At 52.9% G+C, this 27112-nt stretch overlaps 2 protein-coding genes across 2 annotated transcripts in view; one reads left to right on the top strand and one right to left on the bottom strand.

The window, feature by feature from the left end:
- Sec14l5 (SEC14 like lipid binding 5) overlaps positions 1-9523 on the top strand; it is a 39514-nt gene extending 29991 nt beyond the window's left edge. Inside the window, exons 11-16 of the mRNA XM_004652241.2 lie at positions 547-718; positions 2966-3100; positions 4202-4336; positions 4697-4924; positions 7160-7338; positions 8874-9523. Of these exons, the coding sequence (XP_004652298.2) occupies positions 547-718; positions 2966-3100; positions 4202-4336; positions 4697-4924; positions 7160-7338; positions 8874-8985 (961 nt within the window). The 3' untranslated portion in view covers positions 8986-9523. The remainder of the gene's footprint in view (positions 1-546; positions 719-2965; positions 3101-4201; positions 4337-4696; positions 4925-7159; positions 7339-8873) is intronic.
- Positions 9524-15949: 6426 nt separating this feature from the next.
- Nagpa (N-acetylglucosamine-1-phosphodiester alpha-N-acetylglucosaminidase) lies at positions 15950-26543 on the bottom strand. Its single transcript, XM_045161735.1, has 10 exons — positions 26458-26543; positions 25873-26328; positions 23347-23486; positions 21947-22055; positions 20239-20367; positions 19514-19719; positions 19365-19412; positions 17778-17879; positions 17617-17677; positions 15950-16704 (listed from the first exon to the last, which is right to left on the bottom strand). The coding sequence occupies exons 1-10, from the start codon at positions 26541-26543 to the stop codon at positions 16494-16496; spliced, it is 1548 nt and encodes a 515-aa protein (XP_045017670.1). The 3' UTR covers positions 15950-16493.
- Positions 26544-27112: the final 569 nt, after the last annotated feature.

The raw sequence follows: 27112 nt of genomic DNA, 5'->3' as shown, positions 1-27112 counted from the left end.
CACCACGCCTGGCAAATTCTTCTTTTTGGATGTAGGGATTTGTTCTTGTCCAGGCTTACCTGGAATTCACTATGTAGTCTCAGGCTGGCCTCAAACTCACAGCAATTCACATCCTTAGTCTTACAGTGGGCTGGTGAGGCCAGTGCTCTGTCCTGATTTTTACTGGTAGGGAAACTGGACCTTGGGGAGGTGATACTTAGTGGCTGAGCTAGTTTGGGCTTTCTCTGTCTGGTTCCACCCACTGCTTCAAGGCTCCTCCCTTTCCTTGTCTGGCTCCACCCCTGTATCATAGACCCCCCCTTTGCTTCTTCCGAGCAGCCCTCTGCCTCAACTCCACTTGGCCTGTCTTTCTCCTGTCACAGCCCTTCCAGTGACCTGCTGGCCCTCTATAATGCCCTCAAATTTCCATTCCTGGTCTGTTTCCCAGAGGGTCTATGAAAGACTCCTGGACCCCTTTCTTCTCTCCACCCTGCCTTCCTGGAGGGTGCTAGAGGCTGTAGGAGTTGGCAAAGACAGGTGGAACCTGGGGGCCCATGTCTACCGCAGCTCCTGGACCTGTCTGCTGGACCTGGAGGGCCTCAACATGCGGCACTTGTGGAGGCCAGGGGTAAAGGCCCTGCTGCGTATGATCGAGGTGGTGGAGGATAACTACCCCGAGACCCTGGGCCGGCTGCTCATTGTGCGAGCGCCCCGCGTCTTCCCTGTGCTCTGGACGCTGGTAAGGGCGTGTTCCCCTTCCTTGGGTTGTCCAGAGTGGACAAATAGGCCGGCTGGTGGCTGCCAAGGGCTGGGGAAGAAGACAGAAAGGGAGTGGCTGTGGGTGGGGTGATGGTGGGGGGGGGTTCCTTTCTAGGAGAGGAAAGTGTATTGGGATGATTTTATGACATTATGAATGAGCCAAATGCCAACAAACCATCCCCTTTGTAGCAGTTACCTTCATTCACCTTGCTGGGTCAAAACAGAGGGGCAAAGTGTCTATTCCAGCGCATAGTTGGTCAAGGGGAGTTTCTTCATGGTTGGAGAGCGTGTGGGGCCTGAGCAGGGAACCTGGGCCGCATCTGCTCACCAGCGTGAAGGATGTAGTGAAGGTGTGGACATGGAGCTGGGCCACCCCCGACACACCTCCTTCAGCAAGGCTCCACTGCTTTCCCAGACTGTCACCACACGAGGACAAAGTATTCAAGATACACAAGTTCATGGGGACATTTTATCTGAACCACTACAACTTTCAAAGGGTAAATTCTGAGCCAGGCCTGGTAGCACACACCTATTATCCCAGCCTGAACCCCATAGTAAGACCCTGTCTCAAAACAAACAAACAAACGCTGGACCGTAGAGATGGCTTAGCAATTAAGGTTCTTGCCTGTAAAGCCAAAGGACCCAGATTCGATTTCCCAGGACATACGTAAGCCAGATGCACAAGGTGGTGCTTGCGTTTGGAGTTTGTTTGCACTGGTGAGAGACTCTGGATCACCCCCTTTCTCTCTCTCGGCCTTTCTCTCTCAATCAAAATTTTAAAAAGTATATACAAAAAATAACAAAAACCCAAAACCCTGAGGGCTGGGGAGATGGCTCACTCTGGAAAGTGCTCAGCATGCAAGTGTTCCTTGCTGTTTGGATCCACTGCACACACGTAAATGCCAGGTGTAATGGTGTGTGCCTGTGATCCCAGTGCTAGGGAAATGGGGACAGGAGGATCCCCCTGGGCCTGCTGGCTAGCTTGTCTGGTGAGCTCTGGGCTCAGCGAGAGACCTTGTCTCAAAAAATCAAGTGGTAGGCTACCTCTAGCTGAGGTACCCTCTAGTTGGGACAAACCCCTGACCAAAAGCAGTGTATGGAAGGCAGCGGTTTATTTCAGCTGACAGTCATGAAGGAAGTTTCATCATGGCGTGCAGAGGAGAGGCTGGGCGTCACATCTTGTCATGTCACCTAGGTAGCAGCAGGAAGAGTGAGCTCAGGTTAGGTGTGGTGGCGCACGCCTTTAGTCCCAGCACTCGGGAGGCAGAGGTAGTAGGATCACTATGAGCTCAAGGCCAGCCTGGGACTAAGAATGAGTTCCAAGTCAGCCTTTTTTGTTTGTTTGTTTTTCTAGGTAGGGTCTCACTGTAGCTCAGGCTGACCTGGAATTCACTATGTAGTCTCAGGATGGCCTCGAACTCATGGCGATCCTCCTACCTCTGCCTCCTGAGTGCTGGGATTAAAGGTGTGTGCCACCACACCCAGCTCTGGGCTGACTCTTAAAAACAACAACAAAAAGAGTGAGCTAGATAGTCCCGGCAGGCACGTTGGACAAATAAACTTCAAGACCCACCCTCAGTAACGCACGTCCTCCAGCAGGCCTCCGACTCCAAGGGTGCCACAGCTAGGGGCTGAGCACGGGGCTTAATCACAAGCAAAGGACACTATGGAGACCTTTTCCATTCAAACTACCACAGATGGGCAGAGGGTCAGTGGGTAAAGTGCTTGGTGGTCAGGCAGGAGGACCTGAGTTTGGGCCAGCAGCTGTAATCCCACCTTGCCTGGGCCGAGAAGGGAGGTGATGACAAGGGACACTTGTGAGCCCGCTCGCCTGGTGAACACAGCAGTGTGCAAGAGATGCCCTGCCTCAACCAAGGTGGCAAAGGAAGACGGACGTATGAGGCTGCCCTCCAACCTCCACATACACGCCGTGTGCCCACTCTCGCACACAGACACAAACGGCACACACAGAGGAAGGTGGAGAGCAGTGAGGAAGCAACACTTAGCACCAACTCGTAGCGCGTGCGCGCGTGCACACACACACACACACACACACACACACACACACACGTTCACAGGTACCTGTGCAACTGTACACGCGTTCACACACAAGCAAAAATAACAGAAAGAAGCTTGACTGAAATAGCTAAAATGATCAGTTCTATGTTCTGCCAGTCGTATCCCAATTACCAATGTGTTCCGTCTTGTCTCCCCTCCCCCACTCCAGATCAGCCCCTTCATCAACGAGAACACCAGGAAGAAGTTCCTTATCTATAGTGGCAGCAATTATCAGGGCCCTGGTGGCCTTGTGGACTACCTGGACAAGGATGTGATCCCCGACTTCCTCGGGGGAGAGAGTGTGGTGAGGCCAGTGCCTGGCTTGGGGGCTCAGGAGTCTGTGTGTTCTCACGTGAGAAGACCATGTTGGCTTTTGGTGTGGACAAGGCTAGTTACAGAAGCTGTCCCAGACAGCTGACATCTGTTGAGGTGGGGCCTTTCTTTGGTACTTTTTTTTTTTTTTTTACATTTTTTTCTTTTTCGAGGTAGGGTCTCACTCTAGCCCAGGTTGATCTGGAATTCACTATGGAGTCTCAGGGTGGCCTCGAACTCACGGCAGTCCTCCTACCTCTGCCTCCTGAGTGCTGGGATTAAAGGCGTGCGCCACCACGCCCGGACCTGTCATTTTTTTTTTAATTTCTTTGTTCATTTTTTATTAATTTATTTGAGAGTGATAGAGAGAGAGAAAGAGACAGAGAGAGATTGAGAATGGGCACGCCAGGGCTTCCAGCCACTGCAAACGAACTCCAGACGCGTGCGCCCCCTTGTGCATCTGGCTAACGTGGGACCTGGGGAACCGAGCCTCGAGCCGGGGTCCTTAGGCTTCACAGGCAAGTGCTTAACCGCTAAGCCATCTCTCCAGCCCTGTCATTGTTTTTGAGACAGGGTCTTACTATGCAGCCACAGCTGCCCTATGCTTGCCTCAGTCTCCCCGGTGTTAGGGTGGCAGGCAGGCACTGCCATGCCCGACCCGAATGTGGTTATGTGCCATTGTCAGCACTTTGTGCTGTGTAGTCTTGAGAGTGACCTGGTCCCTCAGAGCCTCCATGGCTCTCTATGAAAGTGAGGAGAGTAGATCTTTTTTTTTTTTTTTAATTTTAATTTTCGAGGTAGGGTCTCCCTCTAACCCAGGCTGACCTGAATTCACTAAGTAGTGTCAGGGTGGCCTTGAACTCAGAGATCCTCCTACCTCTGCCTCCTGAGTGCTGGGATTAAAGACATGCACAACCATGCCCAGCTTAGTTTTTTATTTTTTGCTGCCGGTTCTGGGCAGGGAGGGTCATGGGCACCACTGCCCGGCTCAGTAGGGGTCACTGTTCTCAGGGTCACAGGGCACCCCGTGTGTGTCAAGCCACTCGGGCCTTGGCAGCCCTGACCTGCTTCTCTTTATGTCTCTGACCCCCAGTGTAATGTCCCCGAAGGAGGACTGGTCCCCAAGTCCCTGTATCTGACGGAGGAGGCGCAGGAGCAGGCTGACCAGTTGAGACGGTGGAGTGACACCTACCACTCGGCCAGTGTGTCCCGCGGGGCTCCCCACGAGGTGCTGCCTGGTCTGGGAGGGTCTGAGTGGGGTGTCGTCTTGGGTCAGCTTCCTGTGGCATGGGCACGGGAGGAAACTAAAAGCGGAGGTGACTCCAGCTTAGCCTCAGCTCCATCCAGGGACCTCTGGAGTATGAGATGGTCGCAGAACGGCCCTGAGTTATCCATGGGCACCTCAGGGTGACTAAGGCCTTTCAGAGGGAAGTGGGTACATTGGCCCGGATCCCTTGGGAGCCGTGGGGAGGTGGGGATCTTAGAAGCCCACCTTACTCCCAGGGGGGCTGAGCAGTGGCCCAGGCAGGGACCCCTGACTCCGTCATTCTCGGGGACGCTCCACCTTCAACTGTCTCCATTGATGCAGGTTGCCCTAGACATTCCTGAAGGGGAGGCGGTCATCACCTGGGACTTTGACATCCTTCGTGGGAACGTGGTGTTCAGCCTATATCACGCGAAGCAGGCACCTAACCCAGGGCCCCAGGAGCCTGGGGCCAGGGCCAACGGGCAGCTGATTGACAAAGGCTGGGTCCTGGGCACGGATTACAGCCGCGTGGAGGCGCCCCTCCTCTGCCGGGAGGGGCAGAGCATCCAGGTGTGCATGTGGGGGTAATTCCCTCAGCTGTGGGACTGAGCCCCTCCACCCCCACCCCAGGCCAGGCTTCCCGGATAGATGAGTCACCATTCCCTGCCTTGGCAACGCTGCAGGGCTGTGGGGGTGCGGAAGACACCCCACGCCTGTGTAATGTGTGCTCATCCATCCCAAGGCAGCCAGGGTGATTATGAAGGAAGATCAGGGTGTTCAGCTGAGAGCAAGCTTGGGTGCTGGGGTGGAGAGCTTCAGGTTCTACATTGGAGAAAGGGAATCATAAAAGGGTCTAAATACCCACACTGGTGGCTTATATGTGTGTGTGTGTGTGCAAATTCATGTGTGTGCGGGTGCATGTGCATGTGTGTGTAGAGGCCAGAGGACAACCCCAGGTTGTTCCTGAGGAACACCTCCATCTTTTGTTGAGACAGGGTCTCTGCTCGGTCTAGAGTTTGCTGAGTAGGCCACACTGGGTGGCCAGTGAGTCCCAGGCATTGTCTTGTCTCTGCTTCCCCGGTGGGGGGATCACCACCAAATGCCACCACGCCTATGCCAGCTTTTTTGGGGGGCTTGCACATCGTGTCGAGTGTGTGTTGTGTGGTAGGTGATGTGGTGTATGTATAGCGTGTGCACGTGCAGAAGCTGGAGGAAGTCGTCTCCTTTTGCGCAGCTGCCTACTTCCTTGAGAGAGTCTCTCACTGAACATAGAGCTGTCATCTTTTCTGCTTTTGTTTTCCAGTCAGCTAGACCTGGGGATTCTTTCGTTTCCATTCCTACAGGATGGGGGTTATAGATGTATGTGGCCACACCTAACTGTTCACATAGGTGCCAGGAATCAAACTTGGGTGGTCTCAGATCCTTTAACTTCCTCATTTTTTTTTTTTGCATTCATCTTTTGACCTTTTTTTTTTTAAAAAGGTATTTTGAGGTAGGCTTTCACTCTAGCCCAGGCTGACCTGGAATTCACTATGTAGTCTCAGGGTGGCCTTGAACTCATGGCAATCCTCCTACCTCTGCCTCCCAAATGCTGGGATTGAAGGCATGTACCACTATGCCCAGTTTAAAAATAATTCTTATTGGGAACTTTAATATATGACCATACTGCAGATTGGTCATCTTCCCATCCTCTTTTGTTCCCTCTCCCTTGTCTGATTCCACTGAGGGCCTCCTTAGTGAGGAGAGGCATAATCTCTGTGGGGTCACCAGTGCACCAATGAGACCCTGTCAGGGGACAATCCCACTCAGCAGCTCTTACATTTTTTCTACAACTGCCCCCACCTCCCAGCCTTGCAGGGAATAAGTTTCATGTTGAACACTCAGCAGCCTCTTATTTTCTGCTTTGATGAATTTGAGTCTGTTCAGTGGTCTATCAGCATCTCCCTGGAGGAGGTTCTGAGGTTAGCCACGAGAACAGCACTCACATTTAATCTACCATCTCCTCGGCGCTGGCCGGTGTGACAGAGACGCCTAGTCCTGAGCTAAGCAGCTGGCTTTCTCATCTTGTCACATTGGTGGGTCTTGGGTCTTCCTGGTATTTGCTGTCATCTGTAAAAAGCAGGTTCTCTAAGAGTGGGCAGCACGGGTCAGCAGGGTAAGTATATACAGTTAAAAGGCCTCTTTGTGTGCATAGCCTGTGCATTTAGCAAACAAACAAAGGAAAAACAGTGGAAGCTTCCCTGTGGCGCCTGTGATCTTCTAAGCCACAGGCTTCTGACTTGGTTCTCAGTGCCTAGCCTGAATTTCCTCGCGCTGAGCCGGCCTCGTATTCAATCAGAGAGCCGTGGCTCTTCCCGGTGGCATCTGTGCCGCTATGGCTCCGCCGAGCACGCCTTGCCGGGCTGGTTGGTTTTGTAGTTTTCAGGGCCACCGCTTGTTGTTGGCGCGGATGGCGCCCGTCCTCCCCAGCAGCCTACGTGGTACTTTCCAGCACTATGAGAGCCAGCGCAGCGTGATTTCTCAATGTCTGGTGACTGCAGCCTGTGGCATATGCAACAGCAGGGTCTTACCATCTAGTTCTGGTGGGCAACCAGGTGCCTTGGTAATAGCCTGCATTGTTGGGGGGGGGTGTCTCCCTGCTAAGTCTCTCATTCTTATGTAGCCAGTGCTCTTAACCACTGAGCCATCTCTCCACGTGCCTCCTTTTTATGTGGGTTCTGGGGCTATTCCAGGCCTGGTCACAGAACGCGAGCCCTGTCCGTCCCCAGGAGGACCAGGCCTCACAGTGCACTTCCTGTGTTCCAGGGCTCTCATGTGACGCAGTGGCCCGGAGTCTACTTCCTTCAGTGGCAAATTCACAGTCCCTCGGGCAGTGTGGCCTGCAGCCTTCCAGGCGTGGACGACGTCCTGACAGCTTTGCACAGCCCTGGGCCCAGGTGCAAACTGCTCTATTACTGCGAGGTGCTGGCATCCGAGGAGTTCAGGTAGGGGCGGCCCGGCTCCACCGGGGCCTGCGGCACTGCCTGTGCTCTGAGTGCTGACTGACTGGGCGGCAGCCAGGCCCCTCCCTGCCTCTGGGTCAGCTTCTCCCACATGAGCCCTGCGTGGCATCGCTTCTGGATGCTTCTGGCTTGGAGCACTCTCACTCCTGGAGTCCCACAAGGAGCTAGAAGCGCCTTACAGCCTGCACGTGGCTGCTTTCAGAGAGAGGGAAGAGTGGTGGCTAAGTCCCTTTCAGCTTCTTGGCGGCTGGGTGACCTCAGACAAGTCACTTCACCTCTCTAAGACGCAGGCACCTTATCTGTTAAACAGCCGCTGGAGTTCCCGCTTGGGCGATGACGTAATGAGGGTGACAGGGTTGGGATATGGAGATAGCCTGCCTGTCACCTTGGCATTCAGTAGATGCTCAGAAATGAACCAGAGTGTCTGGAGGTAGAGCAGGTGATTTATTCAAGGTCTTCTAGTATTTTATATTTTATTCTGTTTCCATTTCACTTGATTTTTGAGGCAGGGTCTCAGGTAGCTCAGACTGGCCTCTAATTCTCCATGTAGTGAAGAATGATCTTGAACTTCTAATCTTGCCTTTATCTCCCAAGGCATATGCCACCAAGCCCAGTGTATGTGGTGCTGAAATTGAACCCAGGGCTTCATGAATGTTAGGCAAGCACTCTGCCAACTGAGCTATGTCTCTAGCCTCTCCCATTTTATTACTTTTTAAAGAATGAATATAGCTGAGTATGATGGTGCAGGCTTATAGTCCCAGCACTGAGGAGGCTGAGGCAGGAGGATTATGAGTCTGGGCTGTCTCAAAAAGACAAAAGAAAAAAAAAAAAAGAGACAAGGAAAAATTCTCATGGACATCTCTGACCTGAAGTGTGGAGTAGGAGTGATAAAGAGAAGATGTGGGCTGGAGGGATGGCTCAGTGGTTAAAAGTACTTGTTTGCAAAGCCTAATGGCCTAGGTTTGATACCCCAGTACTCATGAAAGCCAGATGCACAAAGTAATAAATGCATCTGGAGTTCATTTGTAGTGGCAGGAGTCCATGGAGCACCCATAGCCTCTCTCTGTATTCTCTCTCTCAAATAAGTACGTAGATAAGTGATAAATATTCAAAGAGGAGATGTGTTACAGTAGCCCAGCTTGCTCTGGAATGCAACGATTCTCCTGCCTCAGCTTCCTGAGTGCTGGCATTACAGGCATGTGCTGCCATGCCCACTTTTGGCTGCAGAGAGTGAAGGAGTGACAGAGGCTGGGACTGGGGCGTCCCCAGGCTGTTGGGTCCTTCGGCACCATGCTAGCTAGGGTCCCAGGTCAAGGAAGCCCTAGATTTGTCCTGTCTCAGGCCATGCCATGCTGCCCCTGGTGGCATGTCATTGCTCACGAGGCTTGTCCCTCTGGACTTGGCCTCCTGGGAGGTTGGTTAGCAGCTTGAGAAAGGAGCCTGGGGCCTTATTTACAGCGCCCACAACTTTCACTGTGAAGATTAACGACATGTGCGCACCCTTCCTTCCTCCCCAGGGGCTCCATGTCCAGCCTAGAGTCCTGCGCCAGCCGCTTCTCCCAGCTGAGCACGGCCTCCACCGCCTCCTCCTCCGGCCTGTCCCACAGTGGCTCCCTGGTGTCCAGATAGCCAGCCAGGCCCTGAGAGCAACCTGGAGGCCTCTCACATCTGGAGGTGCCCAGCATGAGAAGCCAGCCACCTAGACGCCTGCGACCATGTGGCCTGCAGTCCCTGGTTTAGATCTGCCAACTTTGGGGTGTGGGGACCTCACAACAAGGATCTAGCCCTGGGCCTGCGTAGAGCCAGAACCCCAGACCAGGCCTTTGAGATGGTAAGATTAGGTCCTCCTCAGCTTTTGGCATTTTATAAGGAAATGCACAGCCCCATGGATGTTCCATCCTCATCTCCTGGGTCTGGGGTCAGGGATGGAACGAGGCCTGGGTCTCCTTTTTCCAGTTGTACTTCCTGTGGATCAGCCTCCTCCTCAGGCTGTCCTTCCCTACTCAAGAGACCCATCACTGAAAGGAGTTCTCCCTAAGCCTCCTAACCCCCAGGTAGGTGCAGAAGGGAATCTGTCCTAAAAGTTCCAGGTTGCATGCAAGAACCTCCACTTAGCCTGCTGGGAACCCGTGTCCATTTTTGAGCCACTCGCAGTTGCCAGCAAGTGGAAGCACTTGATCCGTCAGCGGGGGCCGTGTGTCCAGCCTGGACCAGTCGTTCTGCTTAGGGGTGGGATGCAGTGCTGTGACAGGCACATTTTTGGAGCCAGTCACATGGTCTGAAAAAGGCCACTGGACAGGCAGTCACCCTAGGGTCTGATTGTGTGACTCCCTTGATCCATAGCACAGGGAGCTACATGTGTTAGGGTTCTGCTTTCTGCTATGAACAGCCTGCCCTGCACTGGAAATCCATTTTTCAGCCTGTGGCTAGGGGGTCTTAACCCTGACCACCCTTGACCTGCAGAGGCAGGGAAGCCCAGGGCTTCTGCCTCGTTCCAGGTGGTGATGAGAAACTCCACTCTCTTGATACTCCTGAGAGGTCCCTTTCCATCCCTGGGAGCTAAAAAAGTACGACCTTTTTTTTTTTTTTTTTTTGTTTGGCTATAAACCACAGAGGCCACCTTCCTATGGCTCAAGCACTAAAGAGGGGCCATTCCTGGGGGCACACGCCTGACTGGTCCAGGAGTTCTTGCCTCAGGTAAGGATGGATCCAGGGTCTCCACATGGCAGCTGGGACTGCCCTGGGGGTGGAAGCTGCTGTCTCTGCCCACAGAAGATTTGACTCAAGTACCAGCTCTGGTGTTTATGTGACCCTCCCCAGTTACTACATGGGAGAACCCTGGGTCTCCTTGGGGCCAGAGAATACCTCTCCTTTCTTTTCCTGGATTGGCAGAAGACCGCAGGTCAGAAGTTGCCTGAAGCCAGTTCTGGCCTGCCTTCAGTGGTTATTTTAATTTATTTTTGCCTAGAGAGTGGTTTAAAAATTGGGGCATCTCATGTAAAAATCAGGATTTGCCTGAGCCGGGCGTGGTGGCTTACGTCTTTAATCCCAGCACTGGGGAGGCAGAGGTAGGATCACCGAGAGTTTGAAGCCAGCCTGAGACTACAAAGTAGATTCCAGGTCAGAGAGATTCCAGAGAGAGGGGGGGAGAGAGGAGAGAATGGGCACCTCTAGCCATTGCAAATGAACTCTAGATGTATACGCACTTTGTACATGGCTTTATGTGGTACACTGGGGAATCCACTCAGGTTTCTAGGCTTCATGGGCAAATGCCTTAACCACAGAGCCATCTCTCCAGCCCTATTTCAATGATCTTCAAATGATACTATTGCTTGGATCTCAAAACTAGAAGTGTTTTTGGATAAGCTACCCTGGTGGTCTTTACACATTTAGTCTCCAAAGCCCTGAGCCAGCGAAAGTTGTTCTGCTGTCACCGAGGAGGGGCTGTTATCAGCAATCCAGCCTCAGCTTCAGGAGTCTTTAGAGTCTTCCCTTGCTCCCCTCAACCCCCAGCTAAAACTGGCTTAGCTGACTGGGCTTGTATCTAGTGTGGTAGATGATGGGGCTTGCTTCAGGAATGGCTGGATCCAGGAGTGCAGTGTCCTCAGGCTTCTCAACTGCACCCAAGCCTCTGGACTCCACATTTCTCTGCATGCTGGCCTTCCTCAGGCCTGCTTCCTACCGGGACAGGCCGTGGCCAGAGGCTCCAAATCTATAACCACAAATTCCCAGTGTCCAAGACAAAGACACATCCCTTTCTCTAACCCCCTGGAGATCCTCACTGACTCCAAGTCACACACGCATTCCTTGCTCACGTTACGGGTCCCGTGACTAGTAGTCGCTGAAGCACCAGCGGGTGGGGACAGGAAGTCCCTTCACGGGCAAAAGGAACCAGGCCTCGGTAGCAGCAGATGGCCTTGGTGGAGTTGGCAGTCCTCCCCTGTGTGGGATTCTCTAGAACCCATACTGAAGAATCACCCTGGGACTCATAGAGACCTTCAACTCAAAGTAGTCCAGGGAAGGGGCTTCCAAGCCTGTGGTCTTTCTGCTTCCCCCCAGCAGAAGTCGCAGGCCACACAGCTTGGGTTTCCACCTTGGTCATCAATCCATCATGGCTGGCACAGATACTCCCGTGGCCACGTGGCCATTGTGTTCAGGGGCGTGGGTCTTCAATTTAGACCAGGGCTCAAAACTCAGCCTTCCTCTCACTGGCTGTGAAAGCTCAACTAGGTAACTTCACCTCTTGGTGCCTCGGTTTCCTCATTTGCAAAATGGGGACAGTAGTGTCTACCTCACTGGGTTGTCGTGGGGCAGAGTGAGAGTGACCTGCAATAGAAAATGTTCAACAGGGACTGTTTCCTCAGACAGAGAACATTTCTCCAGATGTCGAGGTGAAAGGAATTGGATGTGGTGGTGGTTGTCTTCCTGCCTTGAAATTTCTGGAATTTTCCTTCTCTTTGAAAAACTGTCTAATAAGAATGGTATCATTCTTCTCAACAAAGCTTGTCTGGGCCAGTGAAACAGGGTGTTTCTTGTTTGCCTGATCATATGACTTGACCAGAAGCATTAAATATTTTAGATTTGCTTATCTGTTCGTTGTCAACTTCCTAGAACCAACGGGTGCCCTGGGCTTATTTGAGAATTTCTCAACTGTACAGGTGTACGTATGACTTACCCATGTAATTCCAACACTCTGGAGACCAACGTAGGAGGATTGCCATGAGTTTGAGGTCACCCCTGTCTATGTAGTGTGTGTCGGGCTTGCCTGGGCTGGATAGTGAGACCCTCTCTCAAAAAAAAAAAAAAATTAAAATTAAGGTTGAAGAGATGTCTCAGTGGTTAAGGTGCTTACCTGCAAGTCCTAATGACCCGGGCTTGACTCCCCAGGAGCCACGTAAAGCAACGTGGCACAAGCATCTGGAGCTAGTGCAGCAGCTGGAAGCCCTGGCAATCCATATTCTCTCTCTCTCTGCTTGTAAATAAATAAATAAAAATATTTTAAAAATTAAAATCAAAACAACCTGAGAATTTCTCAGCTGAGGATTTTGAGTTTCTCGAACATTCTCAGTATGGTGGTATTGCCTGGAGTGGATGCAGATTGGTTCTGGGGAATTATACATCTCAGGTAGACTCTAGATCAAACTCCTGGACTGCTATAGCAAATGACCACAATCTGGGAAGCTCATAGTGAGTTACCGATTTTCTCCTAATCCTGGAGACCAGAAGTTTCATGAAGGTGTTAGCAGGGCCTCCCTCCCTCTAAAGGTTGGGGCTGGGGAAGGTCCTTTCTGACTCTTTCAGCCCCCAGTGGCTGTAGGTGACCCTTGGCCTATGGTCTCAATCACTGTACTCTCTGCCTCTGTTGTCACATGGCCTTTTTGCTCTCCCTCATCCCATTGAGACAGGATCTTACTACACAGTGTCCCAGGCTAAGCTGGGTTATGTAGCAAGACCTTAACACACACACATACCCCACAACAAAACAAAACACCAAGGAGCTGTAGAGGAGGCTCAGTGGGTAAAGCACTTGGTATACAAGTATAAGTTTGGATCCCCAACACCCACATCAAAAGTAAGTGTGGGGGTTGGAGAGATGGTTTAGCAGTTAAGGCACTTGCTGGCAAAGCCAAAGGACCCAGGTTCTATTCCCCAGTACCCACATAAAGCCAGATGAACAAGGTGGCACATGCATCTAGAGCTCAATTGCAGGGGCTGGAGGCCCTGGCGTGCCCATTCTCTCTCTCTAACTGCTTCTCTCTCTTTCTCAGATAAATAAAATATTTTTTAAAAGTGAGCGTGGTCATGCATGCCTGTAATCCAAGCACTGAGAAGGAGGAGGAGGAGGAGGATCCCTAAGGCTTGCGTGTAGATAGTCTAGCCAAATCGGTGAGCTCCAGGTTTAGTGAGAGATCCTGTTTCAAAAAATAAGGCAAAGGGCTGGAGAGATGGCTTAGCGGTTAAGCGCTTGCCTGTGAAGCCTAAGGACCCCGGTTCGAGGCTCGGTTCCCCAGGTCCCACGTTAGCCAGATGCACAAGGGAGCGCATGCGTCTGGAGTTCGTTTGCAGAGGCTGGAAGCCCTGGCGCGCCCATTCTCTCTCTCTCTCCCTCTATCTGTCTTTCTCTCTGTGTCTGTCACTCTCAAATAAATAAATAAAAAAAATTAAAAAAAAATAAGGCAAAGAGTGATTGAGGAAGACAGCTGACATGAGCTTCTGGCCTCCACATGTGTGTCCCCTACATGAACATGCACACACACATCACACCACACATACATACCTACACAAAACCACACCAGTCCAAGACCTTGTGAGCTACTACTTCTGAGGTTCTAGTCTTACCCCAGCCTCCTGAGTACTGGCATTATAGCGGAGCAGCGTGCTTGGCTCTGCCTCCTCTTCTTACAGGGACATCGGTCACTGGGCTTATTTTAAGCCCAGTGTGATACCCTCTTGAGACCCTTAACTAGCGACATCAACAAAGACCCTCATTCCAGAAGTCACTGTGCTAGATGCTTCTGCACTGTTGTGGCCACAATCTCTGACAGAAACAACTTGGAGGAGGAAGGTTTATTCTGGCTCAGTTTCAGTCCATCGTGGCAGGGAAGGCAGCTCAGGCTACGGTGGTGGAAGACTGTTCATGTCACAGTAGGTCAGGAGGCAGAGGGCAAGACAGGAAGTGGTCAGGGATAATATATCCCTAAGGACCTGTACCTGATGACCTACTTCTAGCTAGGCCAAACCTCCCAAAGCTTCCAGAACCTCCCAAATTAGTGCCACCAGCTGAGGAGCAAGCATTCTACCCACAAGCCTGTGTGGAGCATTTCAGATTCAAATCCTGACAGCCATATGCTGAGGTCCTGGGTGGATGTGCACTTGAGGGGTGATGCTGTTCGACTCCTTCCGTATGTACATGTGGATGAACAGACATGTAGTTTGCCAATGTTATTTCTATGCCAATCTGGAGCCCACTCGGCACTGCCCATCAGATCTGGAAGTGGGCTCTGCATTTCCACTTGTGAGGGTCCTGGAGTCCTGGGAGAGAGAGGAGGACCTGGGCGCCATTAGGGTGGATTCCCCCCTCTCCCCTGAGGCACAGGACAGCCCTGGTTCTGACACTAGAAGGGTGATGTCAGAAGGCCCGTGCTTCCCTGGAGCTGTCTGGCAAAGGGCGGGGGCTGGCCTCCACGTGTATCACGGAACCAGGCTGAGGTCTCCTTGTCAAATTGAAGGCCAGGGTCCGTCGCCTGGGAGAACAGGGAGGTGTGGTCCCTTTGTGTGATGGCCCAAGAGTCACCTGTAGGAGGTCTACCTACCTGCCTCGCACATCAAGGAAGATGGGCCTCATCTGCTACCGATGCATTCATTTGTTCACTCACACAGATTTATCCATTCATTCCTTTACATTATTCACTCCTCCATTCATTTATCTATGCATTTGTTCATTCATCTATTTGTTCACTGATTCACTGTGACTCTCCCATGGACTGCTCTGGAGCCATGGGCAACAGGTTTCCAAGACCCGTGCGTACAGTGGGCACTGAGAAAGAACAGGAGCACCAGGCAGAGAGGCTCCCAAGGGGGCATGGGCTGAGCTCATGCCTGACCTGCTGATTCTACCTCAGCTCTGCTCCTCCTTCCAGGTCTCCTGCGGCCTGGGCCAGAGACAGCAAAACAGGCCCCAGGCTCCCTTGTGGCCCAGAGGCTGCCTCAGGGGTGTGACCTCTGGGAAGCGGGCACAGACAACACCGTGGGAGTCTGGGCAGGGCCTGTATGGCAGAAGTCAGGCAGCTGCCAAGGGGGCATGGGAGGCTGTGGCTGACTTAACCCAGCGTGCCGAAATCCCACAGGTCCCACCAAGGCATTTCCACAGAAGCACAGCCTGGAACCTTGGGCTGTTTTCTGGATTCCAGCTTTTTCCAAGACATGGACTTCTTTTAGAATTTAAGTATCTGGAGTTTGTTTGCAGTGGCAAGAGGCTCTGGTGTGCCCATATTCTTGCATGAAAAATTATTTGGGCTGGAGAGATGGTTCAGTGGTTAAAGGTGATTGCTTACAAAGCAGGAGAGCCTATGTTTAATTACCCAATACCCAAGTAAAACCAGATGCACAAAGTGGTACATCTGGAGTTCATTTGCAGAGGCAGGAGGCCCTAGTAAATTCATACTCACTCTCTTTCTGTCTCTCTCTAAAATATCTACCTATGTACCTACCTAGTCTTGGGAGATTACTCAGTGGTTAATGGCACTTGCTTGCAAAGCTTTATGGCCTGGGTTCAACTCCCCAATACCCACATAAAGCCAGATGCAGAGTGGCACTTGCATCTGGAGTTCATCTGCAGTGGCAGAAGGCCCTGAGCCCACTGTCTCTCTCAAAGAAGTAACAACAGATCTATGGCATACAGAAGGCTGACCAAACTTCGGCCATCCTTGTAGTCTGGCTGCAGAGTGGGCCTTAAAGGACCACAGTTCAACTCTTACAATGATCTCTAAGAGACTCTGTGTCCAGAACAGCGTGTATAGTGCTAGATTACACCAAAGGCCCCACGGAGCTGGTTCAGGCTCCAGGTGAGAAGACTCTCTCACGCTCTGGTGGATCCTTTTAATATTTCAATTTATTCAAGTGGTAGAACACTCTGGATAGGCAGCAGGACAAAAACAGAAGGTCTGTAAACATGGAGACTTCATTCCTTCCCTGCCCCTTCTTGTGAGGGCTTCCTGCCAGGGAGAAGGATTCTAGCTGGCAAATAGAGGATGAGGTGTGTGACTGGCTGGACAGGTGGATTACTCTCCTATTTATTCTGCCCCTGTGCAGGGGGCTGGCTGGGATCTGCCACTTTGTCATGATCAAGCCACTGAGTCCTACCCACTCGTGGCCTCCTGGGATTTCTGGTGGTGGCACAGAATCCTGTCCGGGACAGGCCCCTGGGTAGCAGGCCCAAGCAGGCAGGGAAGCAGGTTCCGTTTCTCCAGAGCTCTGTACCACTGGGGTGGCATGTGCCACGGCAGGTGGACAGGTAGAGTGGGGCCAGGCGTGGGGGTGGAGCGTGCGGCGTTCACACCAGTGGCCTCAGCACTTCCCCTGCAGAAGCTAGGCATAGGCAGGGACACGGCTCTCCAGAGCAGTCCATCGGGGATCTATCAGTCCTTGAAGGGGTCATGCGTATCCCCTGACTGCTCCTTCTCAGAGGCCAGGAGCTCCCCATTTATCTCCTGCAGCGGGTGGTACACGTACTCCCCGTCCAGGTGCCGGTTCCTGTCTGCCCGGGAGCCCAGGAGCAGGGACACGTTGGCCATAGCACTGAAGAGCAGCAGGAAAACCAGTACCAGGGTGAGGGCCAGCCAAGTGGTCCTACAACAGAAGAGAGAGCTGAGTGGAGCGTGGCTGCAGGCTCAGAGCACACGGCGCCCACAGGGAGAACGCTGAGCCCAGTGAACTGCGTGGGAACCAGGGCACGCTGACGACACATACTGGGAGCAGCAGGGACTGTGGCGAGGTGGGACCATTCTCTGATATTTTATGGCCATTAAAAAAAAAAATATATATATATATATATTTATTTATTTATTTGGGGCCAGATGTGGTGGCATACACCTTGAAAGAGACAGAGAGAGAGAGACAGAGAATGGGCATGCCAGGGACTCCTGCCAATGCAAACAAATCTGAGATGCACTGTCACTTTGTGCATCTGACTTTATGTGAGCACTGTGGAACTGAACCAGGGCTAGCAGGCTTTTCAAACAAGCACCTTAGTCATTCAACCCTCACCCCAGCCCCTCAATAATGTTTTAAATGTGAGTGCTACTGATTTTTAGGTGTTGCTAATATATTTTTATTTGTAGTCCTAGAAATGGAACCCGGGACCCTCTACCACTGAGTACCATCCTAGCCCTCTTTCAGTTTGCGACAGGATCTCACTTAATGGCCCAGGCTAGCTTTAAATTCCCTCTGTAGATCACACAGGCCTTGAACTTGCAATCCTCCTGCCTCAGCCTCCTGAGTGGCTAGGATGACAGGCCTGTATCGCCAGGCCTGCCTCACATTTCTTTCTGATAAGCTTCTCTGAGGGATAAAGTTTGAGACCCAGCAAGCAGAAGACGGGAAGGAGCAGCGGCACGCATTCTGGACACATGGCGTGTTCTCCCTGTGCCGACAACGCAGAGGGCTCACCTGCCACTATTTCCTGGCCAGTCCCTGGTCAGATGCCATGCATCATGGGGGGGCGGTGGGATATGGATGGCCCGCTCCCACCAAAGCTCCTACCTGGTGAAGAAAGACAATTCTTCCCTTGGCGTGGCCTCAGCTGGCCGGAGACACTGCTTCACTGTAAGAGACGAGAGAGAAAGAGTGAGAGAGAGAGAGAGAGAGCTACAGGGTCTGTGTGCCCAGACCCTGCCCTGAGAGGTCCCCAGGAAGTCCAGTACCTTGGGAAACACTGCAGTTGCCAGTCTGGGGGTCGCAAGGACACTGGTGCTCACACTGGCAAGGTCTCTGGCAGCCTGGCCCATACCAGCCAAGGGGGCACTCTGTGGAGGTAGGGTGGAGGTTAGGGTTGGCTTTGGTTGTCAAGGCCTCTCTCTGCAGGACAGGATGGTGGGTGTGTGCACAGCCATACTGAAGGAGATGCCCTTTCCCCCCACCACCCCACCAACCCCCAAATATGACCCAGCTACAGATGGACTCTCTGAAGGTATCACTAATTAAAGAACTCAAAATGACATCATATGGATATGTATTTTTAATTTATTTATTTATTAGATACAGAGGGACAGAGGGGGAGAGAAAGAGGGGGAGAGGGAGAGAACAGGCACACCAGGGCCTCTAGCTACTGCAAATGAACTCCAGATGCATGTGCCATGATGTGCATCTGGCTAATGTGGGACCTGGAGAATTGAACCTGGGTCCTTAGGCTTTGCAAGCAAGTGCCTTAACCACTAAGCCATCTCTCCAGCCCTGTTTGTTTTTTAAGGCACTATGTCACTCAAGCCCAGGCTGACCTGGAACTCACACTGTAGCTTTAGTCAAGGCTTCAAAAACTCACAGTGATCCTCTTACCTCAGTTTCCCAAGAAATGCTGGAATTAAAAGCATGTGCTACCACGTCCCCACCGCCCTGGAATTTTTTTGAAGTGTGTGTGTGTTTAGTGAGATGTGTGTTCATATAGTGCATGCATGTGTGTACGTATAGATGCATGTGTCCCATGTACACATATAAAGAGGCCAGAGTTGAATGCCAAGTGTCCTCAATAGATTTTCCATGCTGTTTCCTCGAAATGGATTCTCCCACTGAACACAGGGTTGCCAGTTAGACTGGCAGACCAGCAAGCCACTCCCAACAGAACTGGGGTTACATGTATAGGTGGCCACATCCAACTTCTTACATGGTTGCTGGGGACCAAGTTCTTTAATTAGTGATCCCTTCAGAGATTCCATCTGTAGCTGGGTCATGTTTTGGGGTTGGCGGGGTAGTTGGGGACAGGGCATCTCCTTCAGTATGGCTCTGCACACATCCACCAGCCTGTCCTGCAGAGAGTGGCCTTGACACCAGGCTGTCATGCCTTTGTGACAAGCACTCTTACCCACTAAGCCATTTCCCCAGACCCTATCCTGGAATTAAGGTGGGTTTTATCACTGACATCCAAGGGTTCTCATGAGAACAAAGAGACAGAGAGACTGAGGCTGACACCAGAGTGATGTCATCCAAGCCTAGCAATGCCAGGAGCTATCAGGAACTACTGTGGAGGCACTCAGGACTCTGAACTTCCCGTGGGGGTGTGGCCTGGGCTACATTTTGGATTCTGTGATGTAGTCCTTCGAACTAAGTAGACATATGACTGTGGCTGTAGCCTCCTACCTGGTGGGAAATTTTTGCAGCAGGAACCGCCAATGCATACCTAGATTCATGTGGGAGCATTAACTGGGGGAGGGAGGGAAGGGACAAAGGTAGCCACAGAGCTGGAAGCTGTCCGGAGACCCTCTCCCCACCTGTCATGGGCCACCAGTGCCTCCTACCTTCACTGCAGTTGGATCCCATCCACCCAGCGTCACAGTGACAGCCAGCTGCCAAGGAAGACCAAGGGGGCCAGGTGAGGGAGCAGGCATGGCGGGGTGGGAAAACTGGGGCCCCGGCAGAGCCCCACTCTCGTCAGGACCTCACTCACTGTCTGTGCATATCCCGTGCTGGCTGCAGTTAGAGGGGCCACAGTCCAGTTCACTGCAGGCCGCGCCCCGCCAGAAGTGCCCCGTGCATTCACAGCGGCCGTCCACACAGGTCCCATGGCCGCTACAGTTGGGTGGCTGGCAGCGGGGCTCGTGCACACAGACCACAGTGGACACGTGGCGGGGACAGCGCCACATGTTGTCCTGGCTGTGGAGGATGACATGACAAGTGTGAGTCTGGCCCCAGCCCACCCCGTAAGTCCCCACTGCAGCCCATGCCCTGCCTCCCTCTCCATTCTCAATCTTCTTTGATTTTGTTTTTCGAGGTAGGGTATTGCTCTAGCTCAGGCTGACCTGGAATTCACTATGTGGTCTGGTCTCCAGGTGGCCTCAAACTTTCGGCAATCCTCCTACCTCTGCGGCTCTAACCCTCACTCAGGCTCCTTAGAAGCTCCTCCCACTCTTTCATCCCTGGACTTTGGGCCAGCTGCACTTTCTGCCTGGGAGACCCCCTTAGCTCTCTCTCATCTTCAGCCTCAGCGTTCATTTCACTAGCCTCAGGGAAACCTCTTCTGACCACTGGTCCAAGTTCCCAGGCACGGGTGGTGCTGGCATCCTGAAGACAAGGACCTTGGGCCTGGTGCACAGGGTCTTAATACTGGCTGAACGAGGTCGTGGGAAGCACACCAGGGTGTCAGCCCTCGAGAGGACAGCCAGGTGCACTTACCAGTGATCTGATGGGTAACTAGCCAAGGTTCCATTGAGCACGAAGGTGGCGGAGCCGCCCCCATCCAGGTTGATGGCATTGACCACGTCCTGTTGCAGCAGGAACTGTGCCATCTCCCACAGGTTAACGCTGTACAGGAGGAAGGAAGACTTGCTGCGCCCCCACTGGGTATGGTTGAACTGTCTTCCTTCTGACAGCAGATACATAGTATCACGCTTGCTGGGGCAGGAAAATTTCTAAACAACTCCCTAGGGACGTCAGGTCCCACCTCCTGAAGGCTGTGACTCTGGAAGTCACTCCTCCAGTGCGCTGTTATGTGGCACAGGTGTCTTGATTGAGCTCGGTGGGTGCAACAGAATGATGGTGGCTCTTAAAAAGCAGAGCATTGAGCTCGGCGTGGTGCCTACCTTTAATCCCAGCACTCCAGAGGCAGAGGTAGGAGGATCACCATGAGTTTGAGGCCAGCCTGAGACCATGTAGTGAATTTCAGGTCAACCTGGAGTAGAATGAGACCCTACCTCGAAAAACCAAATAAAATACAGTAAAAATTAGCCGGGTGTGGTGGCGCACGCCTTTAATCCCAGCACTCGGGAGGCAGAGGTAGGAGGATTGCCATGAGTTCAAGGCCACCCTGAGATGACAGAGTTAATTCCAGGTCAGCCTGGACCAGAGTGAGACCCTACCTCGAAAAACAAAACAAAACAAAACAAAATGTAGAGCACTGGAGGAGGAATTGATGGACATGTTAGGAGACGAGAAAGACTGGGACACACCTTTGTGGCTTGAAGCAGGGAGCGGGGGAAGGGGACAACTCCCGAGAAGGAGTGAAGATGAACCAGGAGGGCCAGTGGTCGCCACATGGCGGATGGTAAGGAGATCAAGGCTCAGCTCTGGACAGGAAGGAGCTAGAGTCTGTCAACAGCCTGAATGAGCTCATAAGAGGAGTCTTTCCCAGAATGTCCAGACTTCTGATTTGGCCCCAGGATGGCCCTGGACAGAGAATAGTTGCAGATATCTGGCCTGCAGACCTGGCCCAGGGATTTTTTTTTTAAACCTGCTAAGCACATGCTACTTGCTGTGCAGTAACAGTGAAATGAGCATTGCCCAGGGGGACAGAGTCCTGTGGCTCAGAGAGGTCAGGCACCTTATCTACGGGCACAGAGCTGGTGATGGCCGAGCTGGGACTGGATGCGAGATCTTTATGTGTTAACTCTGTGGCCAGTGGGGCTCAAGAGACACGCGGTTCTTGTGTTGGGGAGACTGAGGTTGGAGAGGGGCTGGGGGTTCACTTCAGTGGTAGAGCATGCACCAGGCCTGGGTTCCATCACCAGCTCCACAAAACAAATGGATGGATATAGGTGGATGGAAAGAAGGAAAGGAAGAAAGGATGGGTGGATGGGTGGAAAGAAGGAAGATGGGTAGGGAGGTGGACGGGTGGAAGGAAGAAAGGATAGATGGGTGGATAGCTGGACAAGTAGACAGAAGAAAGGACAGATGGAAGGAAGGTTAGATGGGAAGAAAGAAGGAAGGATCGATGGAGTGAAGGAAGAAAAGAAGGAAGGAGGGGAAGGAGGGAGGAAGCAAGGAAGGAAGAGAGAGAGGAAGGAAGGATGAATGGATGAGGAGTTCCAGGAAGCAGGGCAGTTCTCACTCACTTTTCCTGTGGGAGGGTCGGGGACAGAGGGTTGTGAACACTCCCAGGACTCACCCACGCTGCTCTGTCTGGCCATCTGCATGGAAGAGCACCAGCTGTCCCTGACGGTCATGACCCACAGCTGTCCTGGCTGATATCACGTTCACGAATCTGCTGAAGGAACCTGATGGGGAAGAGACCTGGCTGATCACCAGCCCTCACTCTAGGTCGTCTAGGGATGGAAGCCAGGGTCTGCATGTGCCAGACAGGCACTCCAGTACTGGACACACAGCCTTGCTTCCCACTTCTTGCCGAGCACCAGTGTCTACCTCCTGGTCCAGGCTACCCAGCTTCTCCCCTGCAGGCACAAGAGCCTTTTCCCTGCTTCCCCTCTTCCTGTACCCACCAGTTTCCATGGCACAGTCAGAGGGTTTTTCAGTGACACCAGTCTCCAGTGGAACCTAACCTCTAATGGCTTCTTCTGTACGTAGAACAAAATCTACAGGCCCTGCCCCCAGCCTCAGTCCTGGGCAGCTATTTTCTGCCACAGAGCCCTGCACTTTCTTTCTAGTTGGGGTCTGTACCCTGCCACCAAGCTCTTCAGGTGGCTTGTTCCTTCTGACCCAAAGCCACCTCCCCAGTGAAACCTTTCCTAACTCCACACCCTAAAAAAGCCAGTGTCCCCTCAGGACTGAGGTACCCCCTTCCCCACCCCAGTGGCTCTGAAACTTGAGTGTCTGTCAGAGTCACCAAAGGGACTTGTGCAAACCCAGACCACTGGGGCTCCTCCTGGGAGGTCTAAGGTGGGCAGACTCACAGTCTATAGCGAGTTCCTGGGCCATGTGGAGGCCAGTGGTCCACGATCCTTGTAGAATACCTTTTCTGTCCCCATGCCCATGTTCCTGCTTGCCACTGTCCTCCCTCTGTGTGTGTAGAGTATGGTGTGGTGTGGTGTGTGAATGTGCATGTGCCGTGTATGTGGAGGCCAGAGAACACTGCGTGCCCTTTTCTATCACTCAACTGCGTATTTCCTTGAGCTGCCATTGGTCAGTGAGCCTCTGCAACTCCTTGGTCCCGTCTCCCTCCACACACCTGGTGGAGTGGGGTTACAGACCATGTGTGCGGCCACACTCAGCTTTTTATGTGGCTGAACTTGATGGTCTCTGGCCCAAGAGGCCCTCATGCTTAAGTGGCAAGCACTTCTAACCGCTGATCTATCTCCCCAGTCCCCATTAGCACCCTTTCTCCCAGCTTTTTCCATTCTTAGCACTTTCCAATTCTTTCCAGCTTATTGCATGATCATTTCCTTCCTTATCATACTTCAAATGAAAAGTCCCTTAACCCCCATGGCTCCCCAGCACCCACAGCAGAGATAATTACGAAGGAGATGCCCAATATTTATGGTCAATGCTGAAGGACAGCCCTGCCGCAACGTTCCTAATTGTCGACAAAGCTGCGGCAGCGTTCCTCCCCACCTGTCTCTTGTGTCTCATCGCACTCGGTGGCCTGGCTCTCATTGATGTAGATGCTTCCATTGCGGATCAGCCACACGACCCCGCTGAGAAGCTGCACGAACGGATTCTCAGAGTCCAGAACTTCCTCCTCTGACAGGTACCTGGGCCCAGGGAAGGCAAGAGGCTCACTCACCAGTAGGGGCTCCTTCCCCCCACTATTAAAATCACATTTAAGGATGTGGAGAGACTGACAAGTGGTTAAGGCTTGCCTGCAAAGCCTAAGAACCTAGGTTTGATTCCCTAGGACCCATATAAATCAGATACACAAGGTGGCACATGCATATGGGGTTCATTTGCAGTGGCTAGAGACGCTGGCATGCCCATTCTCTGCCTCTTTCTCTCACTCTCTCAAATAAATATATAGATAATAATAAGACTTCTTAAAAAATCACATTTAAGCTGGGTGTGGTGGTGCATGCCTTTAATCCCAGCACTTGGGAGGCAGAGGTAGGAGGATCACCATGAGTTTGAGGCCACCCTGAGACTACATAGTGAATTCCAGGTCAGCCTGGGCCACAGTGAGACGCTACCTTGGGAAAAAAAAAAATCACATTTAATGTCAATGAAAAGTTCTTTAAATTCTTATTGTAAGCACTGCACCTAAGGTTCACATCCCTGTAATTTTCCTAATTCATTCATTAACTGTAAACAGACAGCTGGAATTCCCTTATGTCCCTTTTTCTTTGAGAAAAATATGCAATGGCTGCAGTGGCTTGGCTAGACTTTTGCTTATTTATTATTATTATTCTTTGATTTTTCAAGGTAGGGTTTCACTTTAGCCCAGGCTGACCTGGAATTCACTCTGTAGTCTCAGGGTGGCCTTGAACTCACAGCGATCCTTCTACTTCAGCCTCCGAAGTGCTGGGATTAAAGGTGTGTGCCAGCCACCACACCCGGCTGATTGCCTGGACTTCTGAGGATCTAGCCTCAGCCAGGCTGTTAGAAACAGTTTGTGTCAAGTGTTCTCCTATTACAGGCCTAGGTGAACTCTAGATGAGCTGAAACTGTTTTATATCCCTGCACCAGAGGAACAGTATTTCCCCTACCAGTTTAGCAGAACTGTTGTGACTGGTGCCGAAGAGGCAAAGACTGATTGGGGGTTGGAGAGATGGCTCAGCAGTTAAAGGTGTTTGCTTGCAGAGCTTGATGGCCTGGGTTCCATTCTCTAGTACCCATCTAAGCCAGATGCACAAAGTGGCACATGTGTCTGGAGTTTGTTTGTAGTGGCAGGAGGCCCTGGTATGCCCATACTCACTCTTTCTGTCTGCTTCTTTTGCTCTCAAATCCATCCATCCATCCATCAATCAATCTATCTCTCTATATATACTTGGCTTTTTGAGGTAGGGTTTCACCGTAGCCCAGGCCGACCCAGAATTCACTATGTAGTCCCAGGGTGGCTTCGAACTCACAGAGATCCTCCTACCGCTGCCTCCCGAGTGCTGGGATTAAAGGTGTTCGCCACCACACCCGGCTTTCAATAAATATTTTTAAAAGAAGAGTGTTATTGGTGCAAACACAAACCTTCATTTGCATGAGAGGTGTGCTGGGTCTGACACACATACCCCTTCTCTGGCTATGTAAGTTGGGCTTATCTGGGGAAAGAGCTGTAGGAAGATGCCTTTGGGTGCTACCTTCTCCCATCGTCGCCACAATATAAAGCTTCTCTCTTGGGCCATCTTTCAGAAGTGTGTGCTAAGCTGGTAACAGGAAGAAACAAACAGCAGAGGAGCCAACACAGCGGCCAGTAACAGAAAGATGCCTTAGCCTGACATTAGTACAGGATGAGGTGGGATAATGGAAATGTAGAAAGGACCCGAGCTGAGGCTGAAGAATGAGTCAAGGAAGAGAAACTGCAGGCTCTGGTCACTAGAAAAATTCCAGAGAGCTATTTAATGTGAAGGGTCAAAGGTCCCAGACACTCCAAGGCCCGCAGCTGTAACAATGGCCGCTGCTGTAGGCTGAGACAGCCTCGTGCCAGGACAAATTTCCGAAGCTCCAAGGTAACTTGCCAACCACCAAGGAATTCTCACTGCCTAGGCTAACGAGCCTGAACGACAGCTGGGCCAGCAGATGGCGCATCTGCGGCTGCCGCCGCCTGCCCGCTGTCACCTCCGGCAGCTGTCAAATTCCAAGAGACTTCCAAAGTCCCACACTGGAAGAAGCTCTTTGCCTGCCCCACGATTTCTATCGGCCTGCAAAAGGACCCCAACCTCGCTGACGAGGACCACTACTTAAAACTCAACGCCCCTTCCAATTGGCCCCGCCGGGCCAAACCTGGCACGTCCTCGCAAGGTGCCTTCATTATTTTACCTGGCTCGCGTGTTTCCTCTCCCTAGGGGGGTGCCATGTCCGCTAAGGGCAACAGCTAGTGCGCGCGCGTGATCTCATTAACCATTTGTGCAAAAGACAAAACTGGGAACGCGGGGCGGAGGGGGCACGGCTACAACCCAAAGCTGAGGCTCACCGCCCCCAGCCCCGCCTCCTCACCCGGTGACCAGGGTCCCGTCGCGGCGGATCCCGAACTGCGCGTTCTGCAGCCCCCCGGAGCTGCTCACCCTCCGGCCGTCGCTCACGACGTTCCCCAGGCACTCGCCGGTGCTCACGCGGAAGAAGCCGCCGTTCTGGGCGACGCGGCAGCGCGCGGCCGCCGCGGTGTCCTGCACGGTGGCGCGGCGCCTCCGCGCGCAGCCGCCGTCTCCGCCGGGCTCCAGCACGGAGAAGGAGCGCAGGGGCTCGGCGGCGCGGGTCAGGTGTCCCGACACGGCGCGGCCCGCGAAGTGCGACACGAAGGCGCGCACGGCCACGCGGGCGGCGCCGGGGGCCGCGGCGGCGCCGGGCCAGCTCTCGTGCTCGCGCGGGCCGGCGCGCGCTCGGGCGCAGTCCCGGGCCGGGCGCGCGCGCGCGCGGGGGTACGGCGGCAGCAGGTCGTCGTCGCGGGACGCCCTGCGTGGGGGGGGTCGGGGCGGGGCGGGGGCCCCAAGCCGGCGTCAGCTGCGGCGGCGGCGGCTGTGTCCGGCACCCCGCGGAGCCAGGGAGACCCGAGCCAGCCCCGACCCCCGGAGCCGTACTCACCCCGAGCCGTGGCTGCCGGACGCCGCCCCGACGAAGCCGAGCAGCGGCAGCAGCAAGAGAAGCCCGCGCCCGCTGGGCGCCGCCATGTTGTCCCGACGCTCGGGTCACGTGGGCCGGTCGCACGTGACTCGAGGCCCTCGCGGTGACCGCGTGGACGCCCCGCCCCGGTCGTTTCCAGATCGCTCTTCCGGGTTCGAGCGCGGAGGACAGGGCTGGAGGGGAGGCGGGTAAGTTTTTGTCACTGATGTAATTTCACACTCATAGAAAATTGTGAGGATGGTGTGAGAACTCCCCTGCGCCTTTCACTTGTATTTGACAATTGTTTCCTTTATCCATACTCCCTCTTTTTTTTTTTATTTGCTTTTTCGAGGTAGGGTCTTGCTCTAGCCCAGGCTTACGTGCTGAATCAGACCTGGGTCATTAGGCTTCGCAGGCAAGCACCTTAACGCTAAGCCATCTCTCCAGCCCCATACCCTATTTTCTAACTTTCTATTGACAACTTCCATACGCATAGACAGTATACCATGATAATAACTCCCTCTCCAATCCCTCCCCCCTACTGAACTCCCTCCTCCTTTCCAACTAGTTCCACACACTATTTTTGCTGTTACGTTTCCTTTTTGGGTGCAGGATCTCACTGTGGCGTTCAGGCTGG

This window comes from Jaculus jaculus, chromosome 11 (genome assembly GCF_020740685.1).
Source record: "Jaculus jaculus isolate mJacJac1 chromosome 11, mJacJac1.mat.Y.cur, whole genome shotgun sequence".
In the NCBI taxonomy this organism is placed as follows: Eukaryota; Metazoa; Chordata; class Mammalia; order Rodentia; family Dipodidae; genus Jaculus; species Jaculus jaculus.
The sequence above is the reverse complement of the archived record's forward strand: the minus strand, read 5'-3'. Positions and strand labels throughout refer to the sequence as shown.